We start from the raw sequence: 24,547 nt of genomic DNA, 5'->3' as shown, positions 1-24,547 counted from the left end.
GAATACATGAGCTCAGAGGAAGCAACTGCTGTTGCTCAAGGTTTTACAGAACACACCTTTAAAGGAGAAAGGGTTCCTTGCTGATCCCAACACAGACATCCCACGAAATACTGCTGCTTGAGGAAGCAGTCTCATGGACCCTTCTGACACCGAGAGTCCTGAATACCTTCAAACACAAACTACAACCACCATTAAGAGGCAATTCCAGAGAAACAGCATAAAGCTTGGCCAAAACCTAAACTCTTACACAGAAACAGGCAGAAAATAGAAGCTCTTTAGGGAAAAAATTTTGGAAGCCTGTTAGCGGTTACTTCATCCTCATGGAAAGCTTCTCACAAAAGTCACTGATGCTGGCGCAGTTGGGAACTCAATGTGTGGCAAACCTTAAGCACAGCAGTAATTTATAGTAAATCCTGTGCAGCACGTAGTCCTAGCCATATACCACTGGAGATGGTTGTTTAAACACAGCTAGATCCTACATTTAAGGTTTTCCTTTAGGCTGAAATCTGTCTTTTCATTCAAAAGCTTTACCCAAACTACATTTTGTCAATATTTACTAGACTAACGGAGTTTAATAAATCAAACTCTTTTTTCTTGTCCATTTGCTTACACATACAGAAGTTTTACCAACAAAATCTGCTACAACGTTGGTTCATGCAAGCTTTACGCTAGAAGAGCCAGCATGCTGCAAAACCGTTTGATACATAACCACAAGGGCCACATCAAAGTAATTTAGCATAACCAGAAAACATGCTAAGTCAAATTAAACCCCAATCCTTTCATTAGAGCATGGGGAATTCTATTTGTGCTCAGGCATTCTCTACTTAAAAATCACCAAAAATAGTCCTTAGAAAGTTTGCTGCCCATTTTCTTAGAGCTTGACTGGCATTGGCACTGTTGTTACAGCACCCAATATATCTTGTGTCTGTAACGCAGCCAAGATGTAAGTCACGTAAGGATACCAGAACCAGCACAAGGCCAATCGTGTGCACTGCCAGGGTCAAGAGAAGCAGTGTTTTCGTGAAGCTTACTGACAGGAAGCTCAGTGTGTCCCGGGGAGTCTTTGCTGTGATGCAGCAGTTGCTCAAGATGGCACAAGCACAAGCCACCCTCCCTCAACTGAATGTCAGCTTCTGCTGGACATGGGCTTTCCTTTCCTAATCAGTAGAAATGGGCATCAGCTCTTGAATTCTACAACCCCAGGCTCAACACATGGCGAGTTCAATCTAAACAGAGGGAACTCCACAGATACTGGGTAATCCAAAGGGAATCATGACTAAAGCGTGGTGAGAACACTCTCCAACGTCCCCACACTTCTCAGATGAGCTTAGGAGAGCTGAAGTCCCGACAGCAGACCCTCTACTGCCTTCTGCCTGCAGCACCCATCTTCCTTTTCTCTGAGCAGGTTGCACAGACCTATGTGCATTCACATAGGAAATTCCAGCCCTCCACTGAATGTAGCTGGATTACATGTCACAGTAATTTTAAGAACAAACATATAGCTTCTTTCCCTAAAATGCAGCATCTCAGAGAGCTGAGTGGAACATACTTAGCACACTTCTAACTGTGAGAGGCACATTATGTCCCCAGCTTGGGGACTGGGTGAGGATTCTCACAGCAACCAATCCTTGGCCGAAGAACAGATCCGCGCGAAGATGAATCCATACTTTAAGTGCAAACAGACTAATGGTTACGTTTGCAGGCTTTCCTCACAAGTCCTCCTCAAGAGGGTTAACAAACACATACCAGCTCCTGTAAAAAACAACCAAAATAGTTCAAGAAACAATTACAGCTAAGATACATCAGAACCTTCTCACATGTAGACTATAGCGGTATCTACACATCAGCAATGTGACAAGTGCCCAGCATTTGATATCAATGGAACGACCACAGCAGCTGCATAAAACCCGTCATTGCCAACAAGGAGAAGGCTGAGCAAGACATCAGTGCATGATATGGACCAAAAGAAAGGGCAGATGGGTTTTGGTAAGTACAAGAGTTCTCAGCTAGGTCTCACCCATTCTGTAGCACAACAATTACCTTCTCTGAGGAATATCTTGCAGGAACAGCAGCACAATTCTGAAGACAAGCATTTCGTGCACTAACAGGAAGAATTGGCAATACAGGGACCTGCAGAACTCTTCCTAATTGAATTCTTTTCAAACCTCTTCTTGAGGACTCCACAATTCTTTCGGCTTTAAGACATTATTAAAAATGTGAATTTTAAACTGTCCTCATGAGGCTCTTCTAACTCTTGCACAGCAGAAACCTGTAAATATCGGATCAAATTCTAGCACCACTTCTTCCATTATTAATTCTAGAATAGAACCGCTTTCAAAGTTCTTTTCCTTTATCAAATTACTTTCTAAACCCCAGGGAGGGGCAAGATGAGCGCTGCACATTCAACCTTAAGTACTACTTACACAGCACTGAGCCTGAAGATCTCAGTTTGGATACTGCTCAATTTGCTGCTGCCCAAACAAACTTCACCGCAAGTCCTGCAAAGTTTCCAGCGTCCACAGGAAGGAAAAGAGACACTTTAAACAACCCTCTAGAGTTCACTAATGATGTCCTTAGTTTTCTGTTCTCTTCAGAAGTAAATCAGTTTAATAATACCCCAACTAGTTCAGTCCAAGCAAGCACGGCAGCTACTGCACAGGAAAAACAAACTGAGTTTTGCTAGCTCATTCTGCAAGCTGCTGCAATGTCTAAACCCATCGAGAGCTACTAAAACCACCAAAGCTACTAAAGATCCCAGAAAACCCCATGCTCAAGCTGTAATTTAGCTGAGCAGTCACAACCAGCTGTATGTCAGAGATGGGAACAGCAAACAAGCCCAAATTCCTTCTGCCCACCAAACATCAGCCATTCTCGTACCATTTCTAGCTGCTTTTAAGTAAACAAGGCTGGGTTTGCACATGTGCATATATCTGTACACATACACACACACAGAGAATCCCTACTTGGAGAAACCTCTGAGTCTATATTTGCCAATTTTAAGCAAATTTGACAGAGGTGATTTCAAAGAGGTCCCATAAATTAATTAAAAGCCACAATCAAATCAAGAAGGCAGATTTACTGCTCTCGAGAGGAATGAGTCAAACTTTTTACACCATCAGAGAATGTGCACACTACCTCCAATGCTAATTACAAGTACACTGAAAGAATTATTCATCACATCGCTTGCAGAATTACTAATGACTTCTCTCCTTCCTCCCAGATTTGTGCTACAGAAGCAAAACAAAGCAAGGGGAACACAGAACACTCCTCTGAACCTGCAAGCACACACCTGTAGCTCCACAGCAGCAGCACTGATCACAGGCGCGCAGCACACGTGCTGATGTAAGTCTATCCCATTGCTTCCTGACGAGCTGGACAGCAAGTGTGCAGGCTGCAGCTGGCTAGGCCAGCTTCTTCCCTTGCCTTCAGGCAGCACCCTCCCGTATTCCTGTTGAAGGTGTTATCTACAGCTTGCTGCATTTACAGCTGAACTTGTAGGAAATCTTTAATCAACACCAAACACAGCTGTCCTCTCCCTCCCAAGGCAGAAGGTGACAAAGGAATGGCAATTGAGTGCAACTTCCCTCACCAGCTTGGCCAGCTTCCAGCATCACTCCGTGAACTTGTTCTGACTTTCAAAGCAACTACTGGATAAAGCCCTTGCTACAAAGACAGAATTTCAATCTGTGAAGCATCACTACAGCGACATTCCTCTGGGATAATGCAGATCTCATGGCATGAGTGCACCAGACACAGTATCCCCCTCAAACAGTAGCTACAGATTTGCTTCTAGGAGGAGAATCCCCAAACTAACTCTGCTCACATGTAAAGATAGTCAATCTGTCTTACTCCATGTGGCTCACCACAGGTTTTGCTCTCTCTGTGTTGCAGCATCTCAATAAGTCGCACTAAGCTTCAGGGAGAGGAGAGAGAAGATGAAGCAGCTGATTAGGGTTCTTAGTAGCACAGTCTGTGCAGCAGCAATGGGCAGCAGGAAACAACTCTGAAGCAGCCTACAACATTCACATGACAAATGTGGCTCTCCGACGCTCCAAAAATACATTTCAGCTCCCTCAATAACCTTCTGCTGGAGTCTTTTAGTAAAACAAGTTAAGCGCATCTGTGCTGAACAGCAGAAGTGCTGCCTCAGAATGTACATGTCAAAGGTTTCCCTTCACATCCCGAAAACTAGAGGAATTTCTCAAATTTTCTCCATTCTCCTCAAGAACATTCTCAAATTCAAGAGGCGTTTCTATGTGTGATCAGATTTAGGAAAAATCTGAACTCAACCGGGCTCAAGTTTCAAATCTGCCTTGTTCCAATACTAGAAAAAGCTACTCGTTATCTACATTATGATAAGGAAGGAGGAGAGGCTGGTTTCTAACCACTCGCAGTTAGCTGACCAATCATTATTCCACCTGAGAGTCCATACACCTCCTTGCTGACAGTTCTCATTTACATGGACAACAAAGAAAGAAATCACAGCTACTATAGCAGCCAAAGAACGAGCTTTAATCATCTAAAAATGTCTTTATCCTCACAGAGTTCCGTTCTCCACAAAAAAAGAGAAAAACCATGAACGTTGTTTAGTCACATGAAAGACACTCCTTGCTTTTAAATTCAAGCTGATGTAGTGAGGATAACACCCACCGCAACAGCAGTGCAGCAGCACAGTGCCTCTCACGCTGCATCGCACCCACCAGGCCTGGCGGGTAGGTGAGAGCCAGGGAAGGGGGGAATAACAAACAAACCCCACATTATGTCACTCTGTGACATAAGTGTTGCTGCAGAAAACACCATACAGGCAGCAACCGTAGGGCTGTTTTCAGACAAGGTTCAGTTCAACTAGGGAAAACCAGGGGGGCCCCTAGCCAGCTAGAGGGTAACATACATACAGGAATTCATCTTCTCCTATGGCTCCTTCTCAGGCCTGCCTCTCTTGTTACACTTCCTTTATTTTGTTTCTATTCAACCTGGTTTTCCCCAAACAGAAGTACAGGGAAGTTGACAAGGTGGCATTCACAAATCAAACCGGATCAACAGGAAAACAATGAAAATCGGATCCAATTCTATCAGCACGGCCCATTGCAAAGACCTGCCATGAACCATTCTTCTCAGGGCGGGCAAAAACATTAACAGCCCGAGCTCTCACAGCACTGGATATCACACTTCTGACCTCAGCCTATGAACGTTTCCTATTACTGAAGAAAAGGGCATTTTTTCCAAGCTCTGTGGCACGCAGGTTGGTGCCGCGCACGCCTGAGCACTTCACACAGTTAGGAGAGACGAGCAGAAGTCTGCATTTCCTAATAACTTCCTGGATATTTTACAATTGCTTCCTCTCAGGAAGTTTATTCAGTCTTTGCAGCTCCAACACCAACAATCCTTGTTGAGAGGTAGGCTGTCCGAGAATATTAAAAGCACATTCCTACAATGGAGGCGCAGACCTGGTTCTGGCTCACTAACAACAGGTTTTTCTTTCGACCAAACCTATTGCTAGAAGGAAGGAGAATAAGAATAAACTGATCAGGGAATGCCCAATGTCTCAGGCCTTTTATAGTTCATCTGTAAGCAGCCCAGTCTCCCATCACACATGGAAAAGCAAACTGGGAGACAGATCTGGAAGAAGTAATACACAGTCAATCACCACAAACAAGGGGGGGGGGGGGGGGCGGAGAAAAAAGATTTCTTTCACAATACATTTAACCTAATGCTTCTTAATGCTCCAGATCCCTATTTTCCCCTCATCTTTAAGGTAATAAATAATCTCTTCCAAAACAGTAACATGCCTGCACATGCGACACGGCCCTTTTGTTCCATTTTTGCACAATAAAACCTTGCTGCAACTGATCTTACTGTCTAGCCTATCGTTACTTACTAAGATTCCATCAGCCTGACTTTCCACAGAAGCGCTGTACTCGAAACTAGAAGAGGTCAGCACAACTTTTAAGTGAGGATTTTGTCAGGTGGTGGCCTCCGAGTGCTCAGTCAGACCAAAGGAAGGAAAAAAGAGAAAAGACACACAATCTATTCACCCTGTTACTGTGAAGAGCAAGGAAACAGTTCCTTTGTGCCATCCCATCCCCCAGTTGGTTTAGAAGCATTTTATTTATACAAACCTTGCCCCCCCCAAGCCAGGCTGACAAGTTTCAAGGTGACACCATGTAATCACAACACCAAACTTCAATTCCTGGACCAAGAAAAATATTTGCTGTATATCATCAATCATACTGCTCAGAATCCACCTGTATTAATTTTTACACACTGTTGCATTAGAAAGATTTATTACATAAGATTATTTAGTATCAGTGTCAAGCTGCTTTTCTAGAGAAGTAACTTGAATGTTGTAAACACATGGGAAACTTGTTTGGGGTTTTTTTTAAACCCTATACATTAAATGCTCTTGATGTGGAAGTTTCCCCTGTTCTGCACTTTGAAGATCTGTTGAACAAAAGCGTCTATAGTTGGTGAGCAAAACAGCTTTGATCACAAGGTTCTATGATCTCAGCCTCTCATACGCGCTTCTTCACTTACAGACTGGAGCAGAAAAACAGCAGCCCTGATTTTTCTGGTCCTTCTTAATATTTGAAGGTCGCATCTAGTTCAGTATCTACAGAACTTGCACTGAAGTATCCGCTTCTCGCACTACCATCATGCCTGACATCTGTCAGGACCCAGCTGGTCACTTAAACTACTTCCAGTGCTTATCTACTGACATCCCACTCCTACTTATACAAGCCTTTTAAATGTCAGGCTTGTGCTGCCAGAGTGTTTAGTCGTGCTTTAATATAAATGTTGGTTTTAAAGTAGGCAAAATTTTAAATATCTAGCTTTTTAAAGAAATACAAAAAATCAGCTTTAAATGCTACCCTGTCTTTAAAGCATATTTTAGCCACCTTGCCAGAAAATATGTATATAGGGTTAAATAAAATACACAGGAGTTCACGGGTCAGGAACTGCTTGGAAATGAGATGTCAGGTTTTGTAAAAAGGGAGCACAGTGATAATTTCTAATAAATTATTTTCCCTTCTTGTTATTAGTAACCAAATCCACAAGGGAAAAACATCCTCACTGGAAGTATTTCAGCAAATAACTGAAGGATTTTGCCATAGATGTTACCCATACCCACCATCTCCTTTGCATGTTCATCAGTGTGATTAACTCTGCCTCAGGATGAAGACTGCTGATCACTTCTGCAGCCCTTGACATGCTCAAAGCTCTTTGACAACCTTCACTAGTTCGTGGTAACAAGATTATCCTTTAGTCCCACTTCTGAATCCTACAAATGTGGCAGCTTCACCATCAGCTTTTCACAAAAGAATGCGTAGTAAATGTGGGCAGCGGAGAGATTCTGCTACAATAGCACTAGGAAGGACACACACCATTACTACATCCCACTTGCAATTATGGAGGAGCAGAGATACTAACTTAAAGCCCTGTTCTCCACTCAGAACAATTAAGAAATGAGTCTTGTTGCAGCTGGCTACCTGAACACAACACACCAAGTGCACCTGGACAAACAACTGAGAAAGCAGGACACAGGCAATGAGAGAAAAATGAGATTTTCAAGAGAATGCACATGCAGAAGTTCTGCGCCCAGAGCTCTTAACATCGGAGAGATTAATGGAAACTACCCAAGTTGCACTCTAAGCCTGGAAGTGGCTAAGTGGGGAGCAGCAGGAACATTAGTGCCAAGCTTCAGTAATTGACTGTGTATGCTTGCACGCTCTATCTTTCCCCTCAAACTACATTTTGCCTGCATATGGTTTCCCTTTCTGCTGCTTTTCAAGTGATTTATTCTCTTCAGAAGGAGAATTAGGTCTCATTTTGATCAAATATTTAGGACTTTTCAGACATTAAAAGCCACAGATTACAAAGAAGGAAGGACAAAACAGTGAAGTAAGATTAAAATTGAAGATAAGCCACTAATATTTGAAGTAAGGAATCAACAAACAACTAGCAAAACAAGATTCAAAGGACTAAAAGGCTTATCTGCCTTGCTTGCAACGTCTGGCTCCTTACTGCTAAACAACTACCGCGAAGATCTGAACCACACAGGAGCTGATGAAAGGGGTCTGAATATAGGTCAGCAACAGGCTTTTGGACCCAGGCACAGACACTAATTAGATCACTTTCAGTTCTTAAAAACAGAGAAATGAAAATCCCTCCAAACGAAGGGTTTGCCCCTCAGAACACTTGGAATGTTCTCTAATTGTCAGCGGCCTCTGCTTTCAAAGCAGCTGGTTGCTGCCCCAGCTCTCAAACTGTCACCAGAGCACACAAAACACATCGGTGACCACCCTAAGGGGGAACCTCCAGCAAACAGAACACTGAGCAGTATTTGCAGCAATGCACAAAGACCCGGAGAGGGGGTCTTTAAATATGGTTTCAGGATCTGAAAGATTCCGTAGTTTTCCTAGGAGAACACTGACTGGTTTGTCTGACGCTGCCAAAACCCACAAGGCCAAGAAAAAAACCCAAACCCCTGACTTTGTTTCCCCCTGAAGCACACAGTATAGCTCAGTTCATACAGGGCTCCTTGTGGCAGCTTGTTTCTGCCTTCTCTTCTGCGGAGCAAGCCTTTATGTCTCCATAGTGGAAAAACCCACTGGTTTATATCCTTCTGGAGATGTATGCAGCCAATTAAACTGTAAAATAATACCTGTTTCAAAGTCTAAGTCAAAGGAACGATACATTCCTGGCCTGGGCCCCCAGCCAAGGAGGTCACCTTACACCCTCCGGTCACGTGGGAACACTCAGGTTTTGGAGTTTCCTATTTTGATTGCCATATAAAGGAAAAGTGGAGGCTGAAGGGCTGAAATATTGTGCATGCTTTGCACACAAATTGTGCTTGTTTCTCAAGTGATAATGTTCATATTCTGAGGAACAAGAAAAGACAGTGCAAGAGTTCACAGTGATTGCAAGCCATTCAGAAAGACTCTGGAAAGTGACAATTTTTAGTCATGAATAAACTATTATGTGACCAGACTATATGCATAAGAATGGTATAATCTGCACAAAACAACAGTGAAACACCACATTACAATAAAACCCACTTGTCAAAGTAACAAGCCAAGGAGATTTATTTCCATATGACAGCTGTTATGAGAAGACTGACACATTTTAGTTTAATTTCTAGTTCTCTTCAAAATAAACAGCACGTATGCAAAGTGCCTCCTGACACTAACAACAGCTTCCAGGGACAGGGCGCATGCAGGGGAGCACAGCACCCAACCAATTGCCGATGCAGCTCCATGTCTCCAGAATGCCTTTAAATTCATCAACCAAAGCATGTAAAGATCTACAGGGAAAATACACTACAAAAGGGAGCAAAAGCCTGCTGAACAAAACAAGGGCACACAAGCATCAACCAGTGAGGATTTGCCAGTGTGACCAAGTGTCACCAGCCTCACCATCAAGTCCTGGCCATAGCTGAATGAGGTTGTACTGGAGCCCTGATGGCAGCCCCTGCTTCCACTGGCACTACTTGCATCGGCCTCCTGCAGACAACACTCAACAACTAAACCTTTAGACAATGTTTGAAGAACTCAATAATGCCTCAAATAACTTCCATATTTTGGAAAGGAAGCAAGCAGTGTAGCTTAAACAGCAAGACCTAACTGCTGCTCCCAACACACACCTCCTCCATTCCCAGCCTTATGGAATGGTGCAACCAAGGAATCTGATCAGCAACTTTTCACCTACCCTTTATCAGGACAGCAATCACATTTTAACAACTTAAGCTGTGCTCTCCTGCCCTCTAAGCTCTGGCCAGTGAGAGCCAGCAGCCTCCCAGTACCCTGGGCCCCATACACAGATGCCCTCCCAGGAAACCCTGATTTCCTTTGAAGGACCGCCTCTGAGAACATGAGGGTTTCATACTTGCTGAGGCCCCACAAGGTGAGCTTGTCTGTATGGCTCCACAGCCAGACACAAGGCCACTTTGTAAACTATTTTTAAGTAGATCTTTGTGCAAACATCATGCTTTATATCCACATTTAAATCTGTATGCATGGCACCCGCAATCTCCGACCGGTGCAAATTAAAAATGCATCCTAAAGTTCTCATGCCACGTCGATTTTTGGATGGATACTACAAGACCACTCTCCAAAACGAATACTTACGTATTTTTGTGACATCTGTCTGATAGAAGCTGTTGAGCCCAATTCACAGGTTGTATTCTGAATTAGTGAAGTGAACATAATTACAGTGCTTCCTCTGGAGGTTTCAAGACACAAGCAGCTAGCTGGGCTGCATTCCCACAAACAGCTCCAGTTTAATATGTTAAGAACTATTATTTAACCCACATGAAAAACCCCTGCAATGACTATATACATTTAATAAGTTTAATTACTTTGTCAGATCCATACCACACCACAGAACTAATATCCACATAGAGGACACTTCTCTACCCGTTTCTTACAATGTCCCAAGAACCCAGGAAAGCCAGAGACAGATAAAAAGTATTAAAATCAATTTTTGGCACAAAAAAAATTCTGTATATTGATTAGCTCCTCAGAAAGCAGCTTTCATAGAATGAATTGACTTAACATTGGCACCATTAACATCTATCAATGAGATTCATAACATTTTTCAAGCAAAGGATACATCAAAGGGCTACAACATTGACTAATGTGTGGATAAACACCATCAAGAATGCACAGCTACATTTCCACCTAACTTGCCCATAGCCCTGTATTCTGTAATGTTCCAGAATAATGTTTTAACTGTTTAACCTCAGACATCAGAACAGTAAATCTGTAGGTTTCAGTCATGTGTGAAATCAATTGTGTTGACAGAAATACAATTTGAGGCTATTTACTTCTTAGAGGCTTTTCTGCATTTGTCTTTAGGTTAATGAAATTCACTTAGTCATATATATACATAGGATATGTATCATTTCTTGCCAAGAAGTAAACTCAGGAGCTGGATCTCTGTATAAACCTACAAGGCAGCTTTTCACCATGAAAATGTTCCCAGTGCCAGTGTGAATGAAGAACAATAACCCCCTAGAAAAGCTGCCACAACACGTCACGAAAAGCTTTGTCTTTGACAGCCATCACGTTGGCAGGAGCAGTTTAAGCTCTCGGTCTTTCCAGAATTTATCACTGCTAAAAATGGTTATCATTTTGTTACAACCATGAACCAAAGTTGGTATCAGAGGCATGGCGGGGCAAGAGTCGCTTCAGGTAGTGGTTAGATGTAATCCTGGTCCCCAGTGCCAGCAGTTACAGCAAGGCATTTATTTCTCGAGCAAATAAAGCCGTGTTAACTCGGCCTTCATCTCCACCACAAGACAAGGGTGCTGTGCTTTGTGTAAATTACTCCTCACCCTGGGAAGGAAAAATCTGCTGGGCTCTAGGCACTTCTTTCCCGATGCAGGGCAGCGCAGCAGCCTCTCCCCAGTCACAGCTCAATTCTTGCTGCTGCTGGCTAACGGCTCTTCCAGCCCCCTGCTGCGGCCTCAGACATTCCTCTGCTCTGTCAAGCAATGAAAATATCAGCAACAGGATTACAGCAAGCCTCAGAGAGGAAGGCTGGCTCTCTAACATCCAAAGCCTCGGAAGGAGCACGGCCATCTTTTGGGGTTCACAATACTGGTGGTGACTCTAAACTACAACCATTAATGGCTTTTTCTTTCTATTTGAGCTTCAGACAAATGAAGACCTCTAAAAATTCTGAGCTACTTTTGCAGCATTAAAAGGCCTCACATTCCCACAAGATGCAACCGAAGTTTGCATGTGCTGCTTAAGCAAGGCAGACTCTGCTCTTGCACTAATAAGGACTACGAAAAGAAAGAGAGAACAAGCAAAATTAGAAAGCAAGACTTCTCTTCCTATTCCGAATCTTGCTGCAGGCACAGCCGGCTACTCCATTGTTCTTCTATTCAGCCTCATACTGGAGTGGTCAAGGGTTAAAGTGGTTTAAAGAAAAGCCTTAAGAAAAGAAAAACATTTTTCCTACAAGGAGGAACAAGAGGAACACTTGAGAGAGGCTCCGAGCACCATGCTAATTGAAAGAAAACAATCCCGGGGAAGGAGGCCCTCTCTCCAGTGTTCAGGTTTGGATTTTACATTCACCTCCTTAGCCAAGTAAATGTATCTAAATAAAATTACTCAGTCACAGTTTGAAGAAGTGAGAAGATTCTCATCATTACACTCCTGTTCACATATTTCAAAACCCTTTCAATGCTTACTTGAAAAGCTAATTGCTGGCAGCTAGGAGGAGTGCCAATGCTGTCCTCTGCAGTGCTCTCCCCAGTCCTCAGGAGCCCATTCACCTGGCAGCTCCAATCCCCCCACAGAGCCCCATGGCTTTGCAGCAAGCCATAAAGCAAATACCACCATCTCCTCCAAAACCAAACCGTATTTCTGGGACTTCAGCAAGTGAAATCCCACGACTACAAAGGACGCACACTTTTATATGTTACATTAGCATTAAAGATGCACAAATTGTAAGTTTTTGAGAACGTGAGCTCAGTTTGCAAATCCAGTGAAGGAGGAATAAACACCTCACCCACATAAAATCCAAAGCTCAGCATGACGTGTTACTCATTCCCACTCCAATTTGCACGGAAAAGAGGGAGATACTAGAAGATCTGTCAAATTCTTGTCCTACCATCATCTGACAGGGATTGTTAACTACAAGACTCGCATACATTTCCCTAATGGTTGAGTCGTGTGGATGACACAAACCAGGTTATGTCCACATCCTGGAAATGTAGTCTGAAGACGCCAAAAATCATGAAGAAACTTCCAAAGGATCTTATGGGATATTACAGCCACGCTCAAAAATACCTCCAGATTAGCAGGAGCGCTCCTCAAAATTTCACAAGCTCAATTTAAAATGACTGTCCTATCAACAAGAGCAGGTTAGACTCTCCATGGTAGCTCTGATTTCAGTTTTGGCCAAGTATAGTTGGATAATGAATGATGCCAGATGTCACAAACAGTTCTAAACAGACTCCCACAATAAACACTTTTATTGCTTTCAGGGAAGCAAAGTTTGAAGGTGCAAAACCATGTAACACAGTAATTAAATCAGGTCCAGTGCTAGCTTTACAGAGGCAAAAAAGTTATGCAGAGATGACAAAGCCACTTATCACAGAAGTAAGTTTCTAATCTTATCAAGAAGCTGTGAAATCCAGCTAGTAGTGAGTGTGGAGGCAGGAGCTGGGAAAGCGCACTACAGAGTTGACACAAAGCAGAGGGCTGGGAGGAGCTAACCTAGAGAAACAGCATCCACCTCCCCCAGCACAGTTTAGTAAAGCAACAACTCCACATCAACGTGCAGGAGAAATACCGCGCATCTCATGCCTTCGGGGGAAGTTATGAACTTCAGCTTTCGGGTACACCAAATCACTTGTAAATGCAACAGTGTCCAGTTGCTTTTTTCCTGCATCCAAAGCCTGCTAAGGAAAGGAATACTCAGAGGCTACATTTATGAGCTATTTTTGCCAAATCTTGACATCATGTTAATCTGGTTTCAAGTCATGCATGTGCTCATTGGTATACTGAAACACAGACCACTTACAATTACAAAATTAGAGGGTTTGGCTTTTTTAAAGTTGATTTTTGCCCAGCTGGTCTATCCAAGCTCCTACTTTCATTTCTCCTCCGTAGTGAGCAGCAATGCACCTGCAGAGGACATCAGTTACCTTCTTCTGTCAGTCTTTCCCCCACATGCGAACTGAAAGACTTGAGAACACATTTTTTGTCCTAAAAACGTTTAGGTAATGCCACCTCAAAATGAAATTACTTCTACACAGACACCACTGAGAGCTGTGGTATAGCCTTGGAAGAGTATATAAGCAATTACAGAGCAAGCATGGGTGCTTCCGATTCAAACTGCTGTAAGAGACTGCATAAACGTAACCGTTATCATAAAAGGTAGAAGAATGAATTAAATGTGGATCTGCTTTTACAGTGATACCCAGATTATCACTTGGTCAACATCTAAACCCCCTCCATCATCTTTGCAAATGAATTTTCTAAATGATGAAGCAAAAGGTGCTTGTGTTACCAGAATTCTCAAACGCCACCTAGAAAACCTGTAACAGCTCCCACAACCACAAAACCAGCACAGCACTAACAACAGGAATAGTCTGGCCTATTTGCAGAGAATAGGTAATAATTTCCCACCCACACAGCACCTCTGGAAGCCCTGAATGAGGACTAAGTCCTGTTTCTGAAACCGCTAACAAGAATGTTATAAGAACAACTGACACCACTAAGGACACTTTCCTGGGCACTAAGGGTATAGACTATTGCCACATCCTGCTATTGCCTCTCAGGTGTTTTGAGCAACAACATGGTCTCTACCCTTCAGTCTCCCATACATCTGTGGTAACAGGTAATGCTGGAAAATAACCATTCAGCTGTGAAAAAGGGATTACGATGCATGCATAAACCTTTCCCCAGCTGAAAGCAAAGGCTACCATCTTTTCTGACACTACCGGACAACGTTCAACCTGTCTGAACTCCCTGAGTGCATTTCATACTAAAGCCATTTCTTGATTTTGCTCTGTGAGAAGAGTCACACAGCTTCTAAAAACACACAAATTGCCCATCTTTGGGCTACTGAAGCAAACCATCAACTCAACCCACCATCCACCTCCTCTTCTTAATACAACTGACATGCAACAAGATACAAGATACAAGAAACTAGATGCTAGTGACACAGGTAGTTCACCAAATGTGCTGTGATTTGAGGTTCAGATCACAAATTAAATCCAGCTGCTTTGTATCCCAAGGGAATTACACAGACCAGTGAATCCAGCTTTGCTTTTGGTCATAATTCAACAGTGTACTTGATACCACCAGTAGCGGTGAGACAGAATCTACAAAGGCCAATTCTGATTTGGTTTTGGTTTTTATGGAAACAAACACCATCACCCCATCACACCCCCTCCTCCACTCACCTTAACCAACAGCCCTCAGCATGCAGGGTAAGAATGACACAGTTACTCACATAACAGCAGCTAAACTAGATTTAAGCAAACAATATGCTCCACACCTTAATCTGTAATCATAACAGAAACAATAAGTTGAGAGTCTTTCAAAGCCTTCTGCATAAACAGGAATGATTCGTTCACAGGCTTACACTTGGGAAAAACATTTCTTTAAGGTATCACAAGACAGAAATAAAGGCAAAAGTCTGTTTCTTACAGGTCATTGTAGTTTGAATAAATAAACAAAGAACATCCTTGAAAATGCTATGCTAAAGTCATAAAGCCTGTGCCTGACAAATGTGAATGCAAAGATGAAGCTCCAAAGCATCAGCTCAGCCTCTGCTACGGAGTCATGACCAGTGGTGCCTCCACAGCAAGTTTCATGGAGAACAAAAGGGACAGATCAAAATGCATGTGTAGACCAGATCTAGGACAGACAGATACTTTCAGCAACTATAACACTGGCTTTTTACCTTTAGATTGATTTCTGCAGTACAATGAAAAGCTGATAACAATAAATAAAACAACTGGAAAACACTACTTTAGAAAAACAACACTTCAGATTTGGGGCAGACATGGCTGTCACCATGAGCACAAGATCCTCCAATTGAGCTGAACCAGAAACAACTTTTAACTAGCACTATCTAGAAGGCAGAATATATCAGATCCTGCTCTGGATGCATTTGATGACTGGGTTCTCATCCTTCCATCTTCAGAAACTGCCTTCTCCCTCCCAAAAAGCCTCAAATTTTAAATATGCAAACCTCTATTCACATGCTGTGGTGCTACCTTGCAGATTCTGTCTTCTTATTTTAGACTAGGCCTACAATATTTACATCACCTATGAGGAGTACCACTTGTCTACACTCCAAGATGACAGATTGAGAAGTGAAGAACACTGATTTACACTCAATAAACCTGTTGGATAGCTTTAAAATACTTACCCTTGTGGAACAGAAGTGCAAGATGAAACTTGCAGTTTTATTCCCACTTTGGAACCAGTCAAACAAATGAGATTTGGGGGGGGGAGGGGCGGAAGTAGTAAACCAGAAGTCATTAAAACTAAATTGAGAATTCATTACTAAACTAAAAATCATTTTTTACAAAGCATTGTAGTAGCAAATTCTTCTTAAAATAACAATGAATGCTTTCTGACTAAATTTTAGTCTATAGATCTGAAATCAGGATGCTGTAAAACATCATAACATTAAAGACGAATATGGCGACATAAGACACAAGGTTTATTTCATTCACAGTACTTTTCGTGTTCAAACACTGAGGCAATCTCTACCCCACACCAGAAAAAGCAGCCTCCTTCCCCACATGCTCACATCACCCTCTTCCTTCTGCTAACACAAGTTCTCAGGCAGGCACATGGCGCAGCAGAGTAGGGAACCCATCCAATTCTCTACGTCCTCCACAAATGCTTGTGAAAGCAAATGGAAGGGCATAGTATGCGGGTCCTCCTCCTTTTAATGGCACTGCCAGCTTGCAATGCTGGAACTAAGCACATGAAAACAGGATTAACATTTGGCAAGGACTGCCCAACCACATTTCTAATAAAAGATTCACAGGCTGATAACAAAATACCTGGATTTTCTGCAGGCGGAGCACTCACAGACCAGCCCTGAAAATCCCAATTCCAGCTGCACAGGAGCATACTACAAACTGTTCAGGTGTCCCACCACATCAAAACACATTTCTGGATGCAGTTCTCCATTATTTCCATTTCTCTTACACATACTTCCATGCCTGTTTTCAAACAGGAACATTTGGCTTTATAAATTCCTTTCAGAAAGACTTCACCCTGTTAATTCCCAGCTTTCCTCTCTGCTATCTACAACACTGCAACAGCCAGCGGTTTCAAGCAAGTAATCGTTTTTATAGCCAGTGTGACAGTAACCACTTAAAATTTAGAAGGCAAGCTATACTCTGCTCCTCAATACATGCACAAGAGGCTTTAAAAGTCATGACAGGTCTAATGACTTCAATGACTTTTGGCTGCCTGTTCTACTTTTAGAAGGGATATGCCAACGCCTCTATTTGTGGCTCTGGCCTATCTCGATACAGTTACATTATAAGGTTTCACTACAGAGCAGTGTTAAGAAGAGATGTTCAGGCTCATTAACTACAGAGGGAAACTGAGAAAGATGAAGTTTATACAGAAGGACTTGACTCTACTTCAGCCCAAGCAGAAGCAAGCTGCTGGGCCATTACACTGAAAACTGAGCTGAAAAAAGAGCTGGAAGTTGCCTCTGAGTGCTGCAACCCGTTAGTGATGTCAGTAGCACCAGGGTGTTGCATGCGGAACATCAAATAGGTGGAAGCTGTAGAAAAGCACAATGTCTGTTCAAACCTACATGAAGTCTAACTTAAACAGTTCAACAGGAAAGAAACACCAGGTAAGCCTATATTGTTAGAAACCTCAAACTGCAGAGTACCATACACATAGTAGCAGCACTGCGTTTTTCACCTCTAGGTCACCACCATCATTAGACACATGTCAAAAAGGTTAAAAGCACATCAAAGAAGATAAAGTTATCAAAGTATAATAATAATACTAATGGAAGACAACTGTGCTGGCTACTGACAGATGCTTTGACCCAGTGTCACAAAACGTGACAGCTTCAAGGCATGTAAAAAACACATCAAATAAAAACAAAGGTAAAATATGAAAAGCCCACAAATACGTAAGGACAGAGCTAGAATCAAAAACACTCAGAAGTTGTCCTTGCTTCTAAGCCAAAGAGAAAGATAAAACACCATAAATAGGTGGCAAAGTTCAACCGAGTTGTATGGATCAAGCAGAAATACAACCTCACTGGAACCCAAAAGTATATAAAGTACATTGGAGGTTAGAAAACTAGGAGAGATTAAGCGAAATTTTAAGTGAAAAAGCCCAGCAAGTATATGCAGTCGGGGGTGTTGGGGGGTGTTAAGGTAATAGTTAAAAGAAACCAATTAACAGAAGCACAGCAAGATTCACTCGTGCATGGGTAACAATTAAAACTTACCTATTTTAACTACAAAGCGCAGTAGCACATTAAAATTCTTTGACAGATGAAGTGGTGGGCAATTTAACCACAGAACAGTTTTTCCACTTTTAGAAGACCTTTGGACTAAACAACATGATGAGAGGATACAACAAATTATTGAGCTTCTATGAGATACAAAATAACCAAACTGTCAAAATTCATGCTATAAAAAGAAGTCATTGACATGAGCCAACACCTATGCAGTGCACCAAGAAAAAAAACACATCAACAGATTAAAACTTGCACATGAAGAAATACAGCCTAAGCACAGCATTTGAGTTGCTTCTGTGGTAACCAGTACTGCGCCAGCTGCTCTAACTACTCAACAGCAGAGAAGATTCACTGCTAATGTATGCGGATGGACGTGTTTTGAAGGGAAAAACAGCTAACATGCAGTTCACTGTTTCTTTATCAACCTACCAACTCAAGGTTTTACTGAACTCTATCAAAACTAGATTGTAAGAGGAACAACAAAAATAAAACCTTGATACATCATAGATTATCCACAGGTTCCTTCCTAAAAAAGCCATACTTGGCCCTGGTCACGCCACAATAGCAAACCAAAGCTGAACTGGGAAAGCTCAAAGACTGGCAATAAGGATCAGCAAATGCCATGAAAGAATGCACAAGTCTGTACTTGGAGCCCAGTGAGCTCCCGAGCTGGAGAGCCCCTTCACAGCAGTGCCTTGAGGGATTCGGCTGTGACAGTCTTCCTACTAACACGTCCAATCCCTTTTAGGTATCCCAAAAGATCCAGAAGCCAGGAGCAGAGTGATAGTGGCCAGCCACAGTGTAAAAATATGAACTCCTCTTGCTCTGTAGCAATTAACTTCTTAATCGGATTGTTAAAGGGGCATTAAATAGTTTTCATTAAAATTAAACATTAAATCACTTTCTACACAACTCAAACATCTCGTGGTTGTTGCATACTCCGGGGAATAACCCAAACTCCAGGAAAGTTCAGCAGCAGAACACTCCTAATTCCTCAATTCCTTCACTCCCTTTGGTAAGGGCAGCTTTAAAATATATATATATTTATACATATATAAAGCTATTTTAATTGATGCAAAAAGAACTTCTCATTAATTGACAGTCTGCTTATTTTGTAAAATTAAGATATTCTCTTCAGGATGAATACTAAATGGTAAAAAAGCCATTTAAAATTAAAGCACCTAATAGACCATAATAGACCATCTAAAGCCTGGCTTTCAGTTTTCCTGAAGATCTCTGCAACTACATGCATACAAATTGTGTTTATCTATTTATACGTAATTAATCAGGATTACCCCTTTCATCTTGGCAATTTAACTGGAGAACTAGATCAATAGCATCCAATCAGTAAAATATGACTGTTGCTTCCACAACGCTGATACATTTTCTCTGTTAAGAACCGTTTTGCCTTTTTTTTTTTTCAGCTCAACAGCCTTAGAGCATTATATTTAACTGTTTGAGGCACAGAGATGCAGTTCAGCACGCTCAGCTCAAGTGCCACGCTCTGAATACCCGGGCCAGCGCCTCTCCACCCAGCGCCCAGGCTAAGCAAACACATAGCACTGCCTCAGCTGCCGGTTCCCAGCACTGCGCTAAGACTTGAGGGGTTGAACCCCCAGTTCTTAACATTCATAGGGAACCACGTGCACCCATTCTGCAACCAGCACTGAATGTGAACGCATGAGAACCTGCAGTCTTGGCCCTACAGCCAGCTGAATTCTAACACTGCAGGCACTGAAATCCCTGTAAACTAGCCAAGCAGAAGTGGAGAAAAGCCTCCCTTCCACCAACTGACATCTTGACAGCAGTGCAGATTCCTCATGGGAATGGAGCATTATTTAGTTATCAGCATGAATTTCACTTACACCTCCTCAAAGACAATGCAATGTGAAACTTTAAAAACCCCACATATATCAAAACTGTATGTTTAGCCAAGGTAGCTATAAACATATTGCCCTACACTTTTATACACAAAATTATTTCCATGCCAAACTAGTGATGGTACAAAAACCTGCTTTCAAGCCTTGTATCACACTCAGGCTGATGTTGCACAAGGTAAAAGATTTTATAACTTGGAAGTAAAAGTTAAGAAACACATCACATTGCTCTTTGTGTGGCCTTCTTAAATTCCCCCTCCGTTTCCATGCTCACTTATCACCCTTCTCCTCTTGGTGAGGCAGCAACCTTGAGTTCAGTACCTACAGAGTTGTCCAATTCTCTGAAAGTCTCTGGCCAATGTTAATGTCTTGTCAAACACAAGGACATTTTAGCATCAGGAGTAACCAGATACTCTTATTTACACCAACAAAAATCTATTGTGTGCGATTTCCTTACTTAAATCACACTGATAATTTAGCAGGAGTTATCTGTGATGCCAAGTGATGACAGTATTTGTTCACTGGTTTTCACTGTGGTAAGTATTAGGCACTGGTGTGTACACACACCTTGCAACTGTGTGCAATTAACATTTAAATTGGTAGTTTATTAGGACGGCTTCATAAGCAAGTCAAATCATTCTCTTAAACAACTCGCACTGCAAAAGCCACTTTGGCACTTACAGCCAGGGATAAGCAGCAAAGCACCACCACAGCCTCAGGCAAAAAGCATCTCAAGCCAAGGATTATTAGAACAATATTTACTCACTCTTGCAAGAAACATGCTCCAGCATCAGACCTTTCCACTGCTGCCTATTTATACACACCAGAAGCAGTGGTGCTGGGCTCTGTACAGCACAGGAGCCCTAAGTGGCCAAATTGCTTTTACCAGATCATACACATGAGGCTGACATATCCCAGATTTATACGAAACAGGGACATCAACTGGAGACCCATATTTAAGTGCCTTGGGATGTAACTGAGACCTGAATATTTCTAATCTATATTTACCTTGTGATGTATTTAGAAATAATCAAGAAGTGCGCACAAAATGGAAACAAATTATGACTTATGTTTCTAAGGGCCCAGACAATCTATGCTCCCATCTTCTTTACCTCTCACACCTTAGAAGGAGCATCAAAAGGGGAATGGCTTTAACCTGCCAGAGGGCAGACTGAGATGAGCTCTTAGGCAGAAGCTCTTCCCTGGGAGGGTGCTGAGGCGCTGGCCCAGGGTGCCCAGAGAAGCTGTGGCTGCCCCATCCCTGGCAGTGTTCAAGGCCAGGTTGGACACAGGGGCTTGGAGCAAGCTGCTCCAGTGGAAGGTGTCCCTGCCTGTGGCAGGGGTTGGGACTGGATGAGCTTCAAGGTCCCTTCCAACCCAAACCAGGCTGGGATTGTATGATAGAGCAGTACACACTGCACCAATGACCTGTAATCATGTGGCTAAACACACCTGTGCAGTTCTGAGTCTGACACAGGTTTCATGCCCAGTTTCTAATTACTTGATCATGAGCTTCCAAAACTGCCAGTTTATCCTTTAACACCAAAACACATGTTGATTCTGAGGACTTCACAAATACCAGGGAGAGACAGAACAAAACTCCTGCTTCTGAATAATCTACCTTGCAATCTTAATGGTGTGCATAGGTTATCACAGCTTTCCTATCAAAAATTAAAAGGTGACACCAACTTCAATCTTATACTTAATAATGCAAAACTGTACAGATCAAAGTTATGTTAATCTCAAGTGAGGTTTGAACAGTTACAGGAGGCAGGATTTAGCTTAATTTGGTCCTTCTCTACTACCAATTTTCTTGGTTTTATTCCCTTAGCTAAGTGAAATATTGTCCCCATTCTAAAATCAGTAGCTCACTTCACCTTATTTGCAAAGCAACCAACCAGTCTAGAAAACACACTGATGTTTACAGACACACAAATAAATGAAGTTAAACACTTTTTTCCCCAAAATAATCCAGCTGCTCTCTTTTCTTCTTCAGAGAGCAATGACTGGTTATTTATAGATGGAATCAAATGTCCCCCAAACATACACAGCTACACAGAGAGAATACGGGCTTCCAAATCTATCATTTCTGCTCATTTAGGTCACCTTCACCAACACCAAAATTGACATATTTTTTTCTTCTTGGCATTAAAAACCCCACCATTCCAGACGTAGCAAGCAGCAGAGCAGTCTGGACAAGCAGAGACACAAGTCATGCAGCTCAACTCCAGATGGACCTAGACACTAGGAGTTCCTCTGCCTCTCCAGCCCTTTACACCAACCCAAGCAGCTTCTTCTGAGCAAGCTAAAGAGATCAAGCTTCATACACGACACAAGACAGAAGCCAGCACTGTCACACTTGAATCTCAAACACAAAGGCGACTGCGTTCATGCATGATGTGAAGTGTCTGTACCACACTCCTCTCCTAAGAGCAGAGAGGGACTGGAGCATCACTCTCCCACCTGTCAAATACGAAAGTATGTGGAACATCCTCCAATTAAGAAAAACCAGGAATATTCAGGTGGAAAACAGTACAAACACAGATGGAGTCCATCACTATGCATGAAAGATCTCATCCTCACTGAGACTGCCAATCAAGAAAGCCTCTCCCTCTAAACAACTGGTACCAACACCCTCAGGGTGAGGGAAAGCCTGGCATCTGGTCCTTACCAGAGAAGAAACAGGGCAAGACCCACTGCCATGGCACAAAACAGAAAGAGGAGAGAGCAGGAGTTCACCAACTCCAACTTCCAAGGCCTCCATAATGATGCTTCCAAATTCCTGCTCTGATAAACAGTCACCTTCAACAAAGGTTTTACATCCCATATTTCAGCGTATCACTTCCCCTTTGCTGACTTAATTCCCACATTTGACTTCAACAGCTAGAACCTCGCCTACCAATTGGAATTCCTCAACCATAAAGCATTTTTTAGCGTAGCAAAGAGCAACCAACCCGACAGAACTACAGCGAGCTCTCCACAGAGCAGTGAGTACTGAAAGAGATCTCACACGTCAAGAAGTAACCTATCTATTACACACACTCAGTAGATCCTTGAGTCCAAGTACACTGCTTTTCAGAATACAAAAGAATAACTGCTTCAGACCTGGAATCTGCAAAGCCCGTACAGAGTAACAGAATAAATACATCCCCTGTCAACAGGAGTCAGGGTACCTGGTTGCATCAGCAGTATTCCTAGCTGAGGACTACCAGAGACATTACTGTGTGATTTGAAACAAGCCAATTACACCATTTAATAGTGGAGTTTAACCAGTCTCACTTTTCCACGAAGCTAAAAACCGCTCATTTGAGCAGCATTTTCCCACTCGCAACGAGCTTGCTTTTAAACTATCAAGATGCAACCTGCAGGGGAGGATTTGAAAAGAAAACCCAGTATTCAAGAGCAGGTTTTCCTTTAAGCTCCTTACTAGTTCGTTGCTGACAAGGGGAAAAATAAAAAGTTACTTTTCAAAGACAATATTTTGCCAAATGAGCAGATAACATCACTGCAAACCTGGGAACCTTCGAGGGTTTAACAGTCTTTTACAAGAGCCTGTTCAGAAAGCCTCCTCATACACACACCGTGCTTCATTCACCTGGATGAGATTACGTTTTCCGTAGCCTATAAAGAACCACGACTCAATAACGGATCATTAGAGGTAACAATGGTAAAAGGTGTGAGAACGACAGCGGCTGAACCGCTGCCAGACCGCTCATTTCTGGGCTATTGCTGCGCAGTTTCCACTCAAGTTCCGCTCTCTCCACAGGTTGCCTGACACCTCCCCTCCGGCAAAGGGTCTCTACCGGTTCCAGTAACACCCACCGGGTCCGCCGAGCCCAGAGCGAGCCCGTCTGAGCTCGCACTCGTCCCAGGTGCGCTCCCGCCCGCAGACGCGGGCAGAGCACGAAGCGCAGGTGACTCGCTCCAGCGTTCGCGCTGCGGTAACTGCGTTCAGGTGCCTCCCGCTCCCCCCCGCTCCGCGCCAGGCGGCAGCGGTGACCGCCCGCTTGCGGAGGCAGCAGTGGCCTCTGCTGGTGCGCGCACCGCGCCGAGCCGACACCGTCCGACCGCAGCCCCGCGCCGCCGGGACCCGCTCTGACCGGCACCGCCCCCCCCCCCCACCGCGACGGCTCGCACCCCCTCAGCGCCCCCCGCGGCCTCGGGGCTCCCCGAGCGCCCTCTTCCCCGCCACCGCTGACAGGGTCTCGCCCAGCCCCTCACCTGTGAGCAGGCTCTGCGAGCCGCTCCGAGCGGCGGCGCCGGCCGGGTCCGGCTGCCCGAGGAGAAGCGCGATCCACAGGGAGCCGAGGAGCCGCCGGGCTCTCCCCGCCGCCATCGCTCCGCTCCCCGCGCCCGGCAGCCGGGCACCCAGCGCCAGCCCCTCCCCCGGGGGGGGCTCCTCCTGCCCGCTCCGCCGGCCGGGGCGCGCTCCTCCGTCGAGCCCCTGCGGCACTCCCGAGGCGGCGGCCCTCGGCCGGGCGGCGGGGCTCAGGCAGCCGCCGCGCTGAGCAGCGGGGGTTGGCGCGGGCGGCAGCGGCCGCGGTCAGTCCATCGCGGGCCGGTCCCAGCGCCGCGCTCCGCCGCCGCCGCCTCGCACGGAGCCTGAGGGGCGCCCGCCGCGCGCCCCGCCCCTCGCCGCCTCCCGCCCACACCCCCCGCCCCGCCCCGCCGCGCGCATGCGCCCTGCCGCTCCC

The 24,547-nt window shown here is 43.9% G+C and overlaps 1 protein-coding gene across 1 annotated transcript in view; it reads right to left on the bottom strand.

The window, feature by feature from the left end:
• The window catches only part of NEO1 (neogenin 1), a gene marked incomplete at its 5' end in the record, with an annotated part of 189,249 nt that extends 165,060 nt beyond the window's left edge, over positions 1-24,189 (bottom strand). The window contains one exon of the mRNA XM_080626581.1: positions 24,075-24,189. Within this exon, the coding sequence (XP_080482707.1) occupies positions 24,075-24,189 (115 nt within the window). The remainder of the gene's footprint in view (positions 1-24,074) is intronic.
• Positions 24,190-24,547: the final 358 nt, after the last annotated feature.

This window comes from Psittacula echo (assembly GCF_963264785.1).
Source record: "Psittacula echo genome assembly, chromosome: 10".
Classification (NCBI taxonomy): domain Eukaryota; kingdom Metazoa; phylum Chordata; class Aves; order Psittaciformes; family Psittacidae; genus Psittacula; species Psittacula echo.
This window is presented reverse-complemented; position numbering and strand designations above follow the sequence as displayed.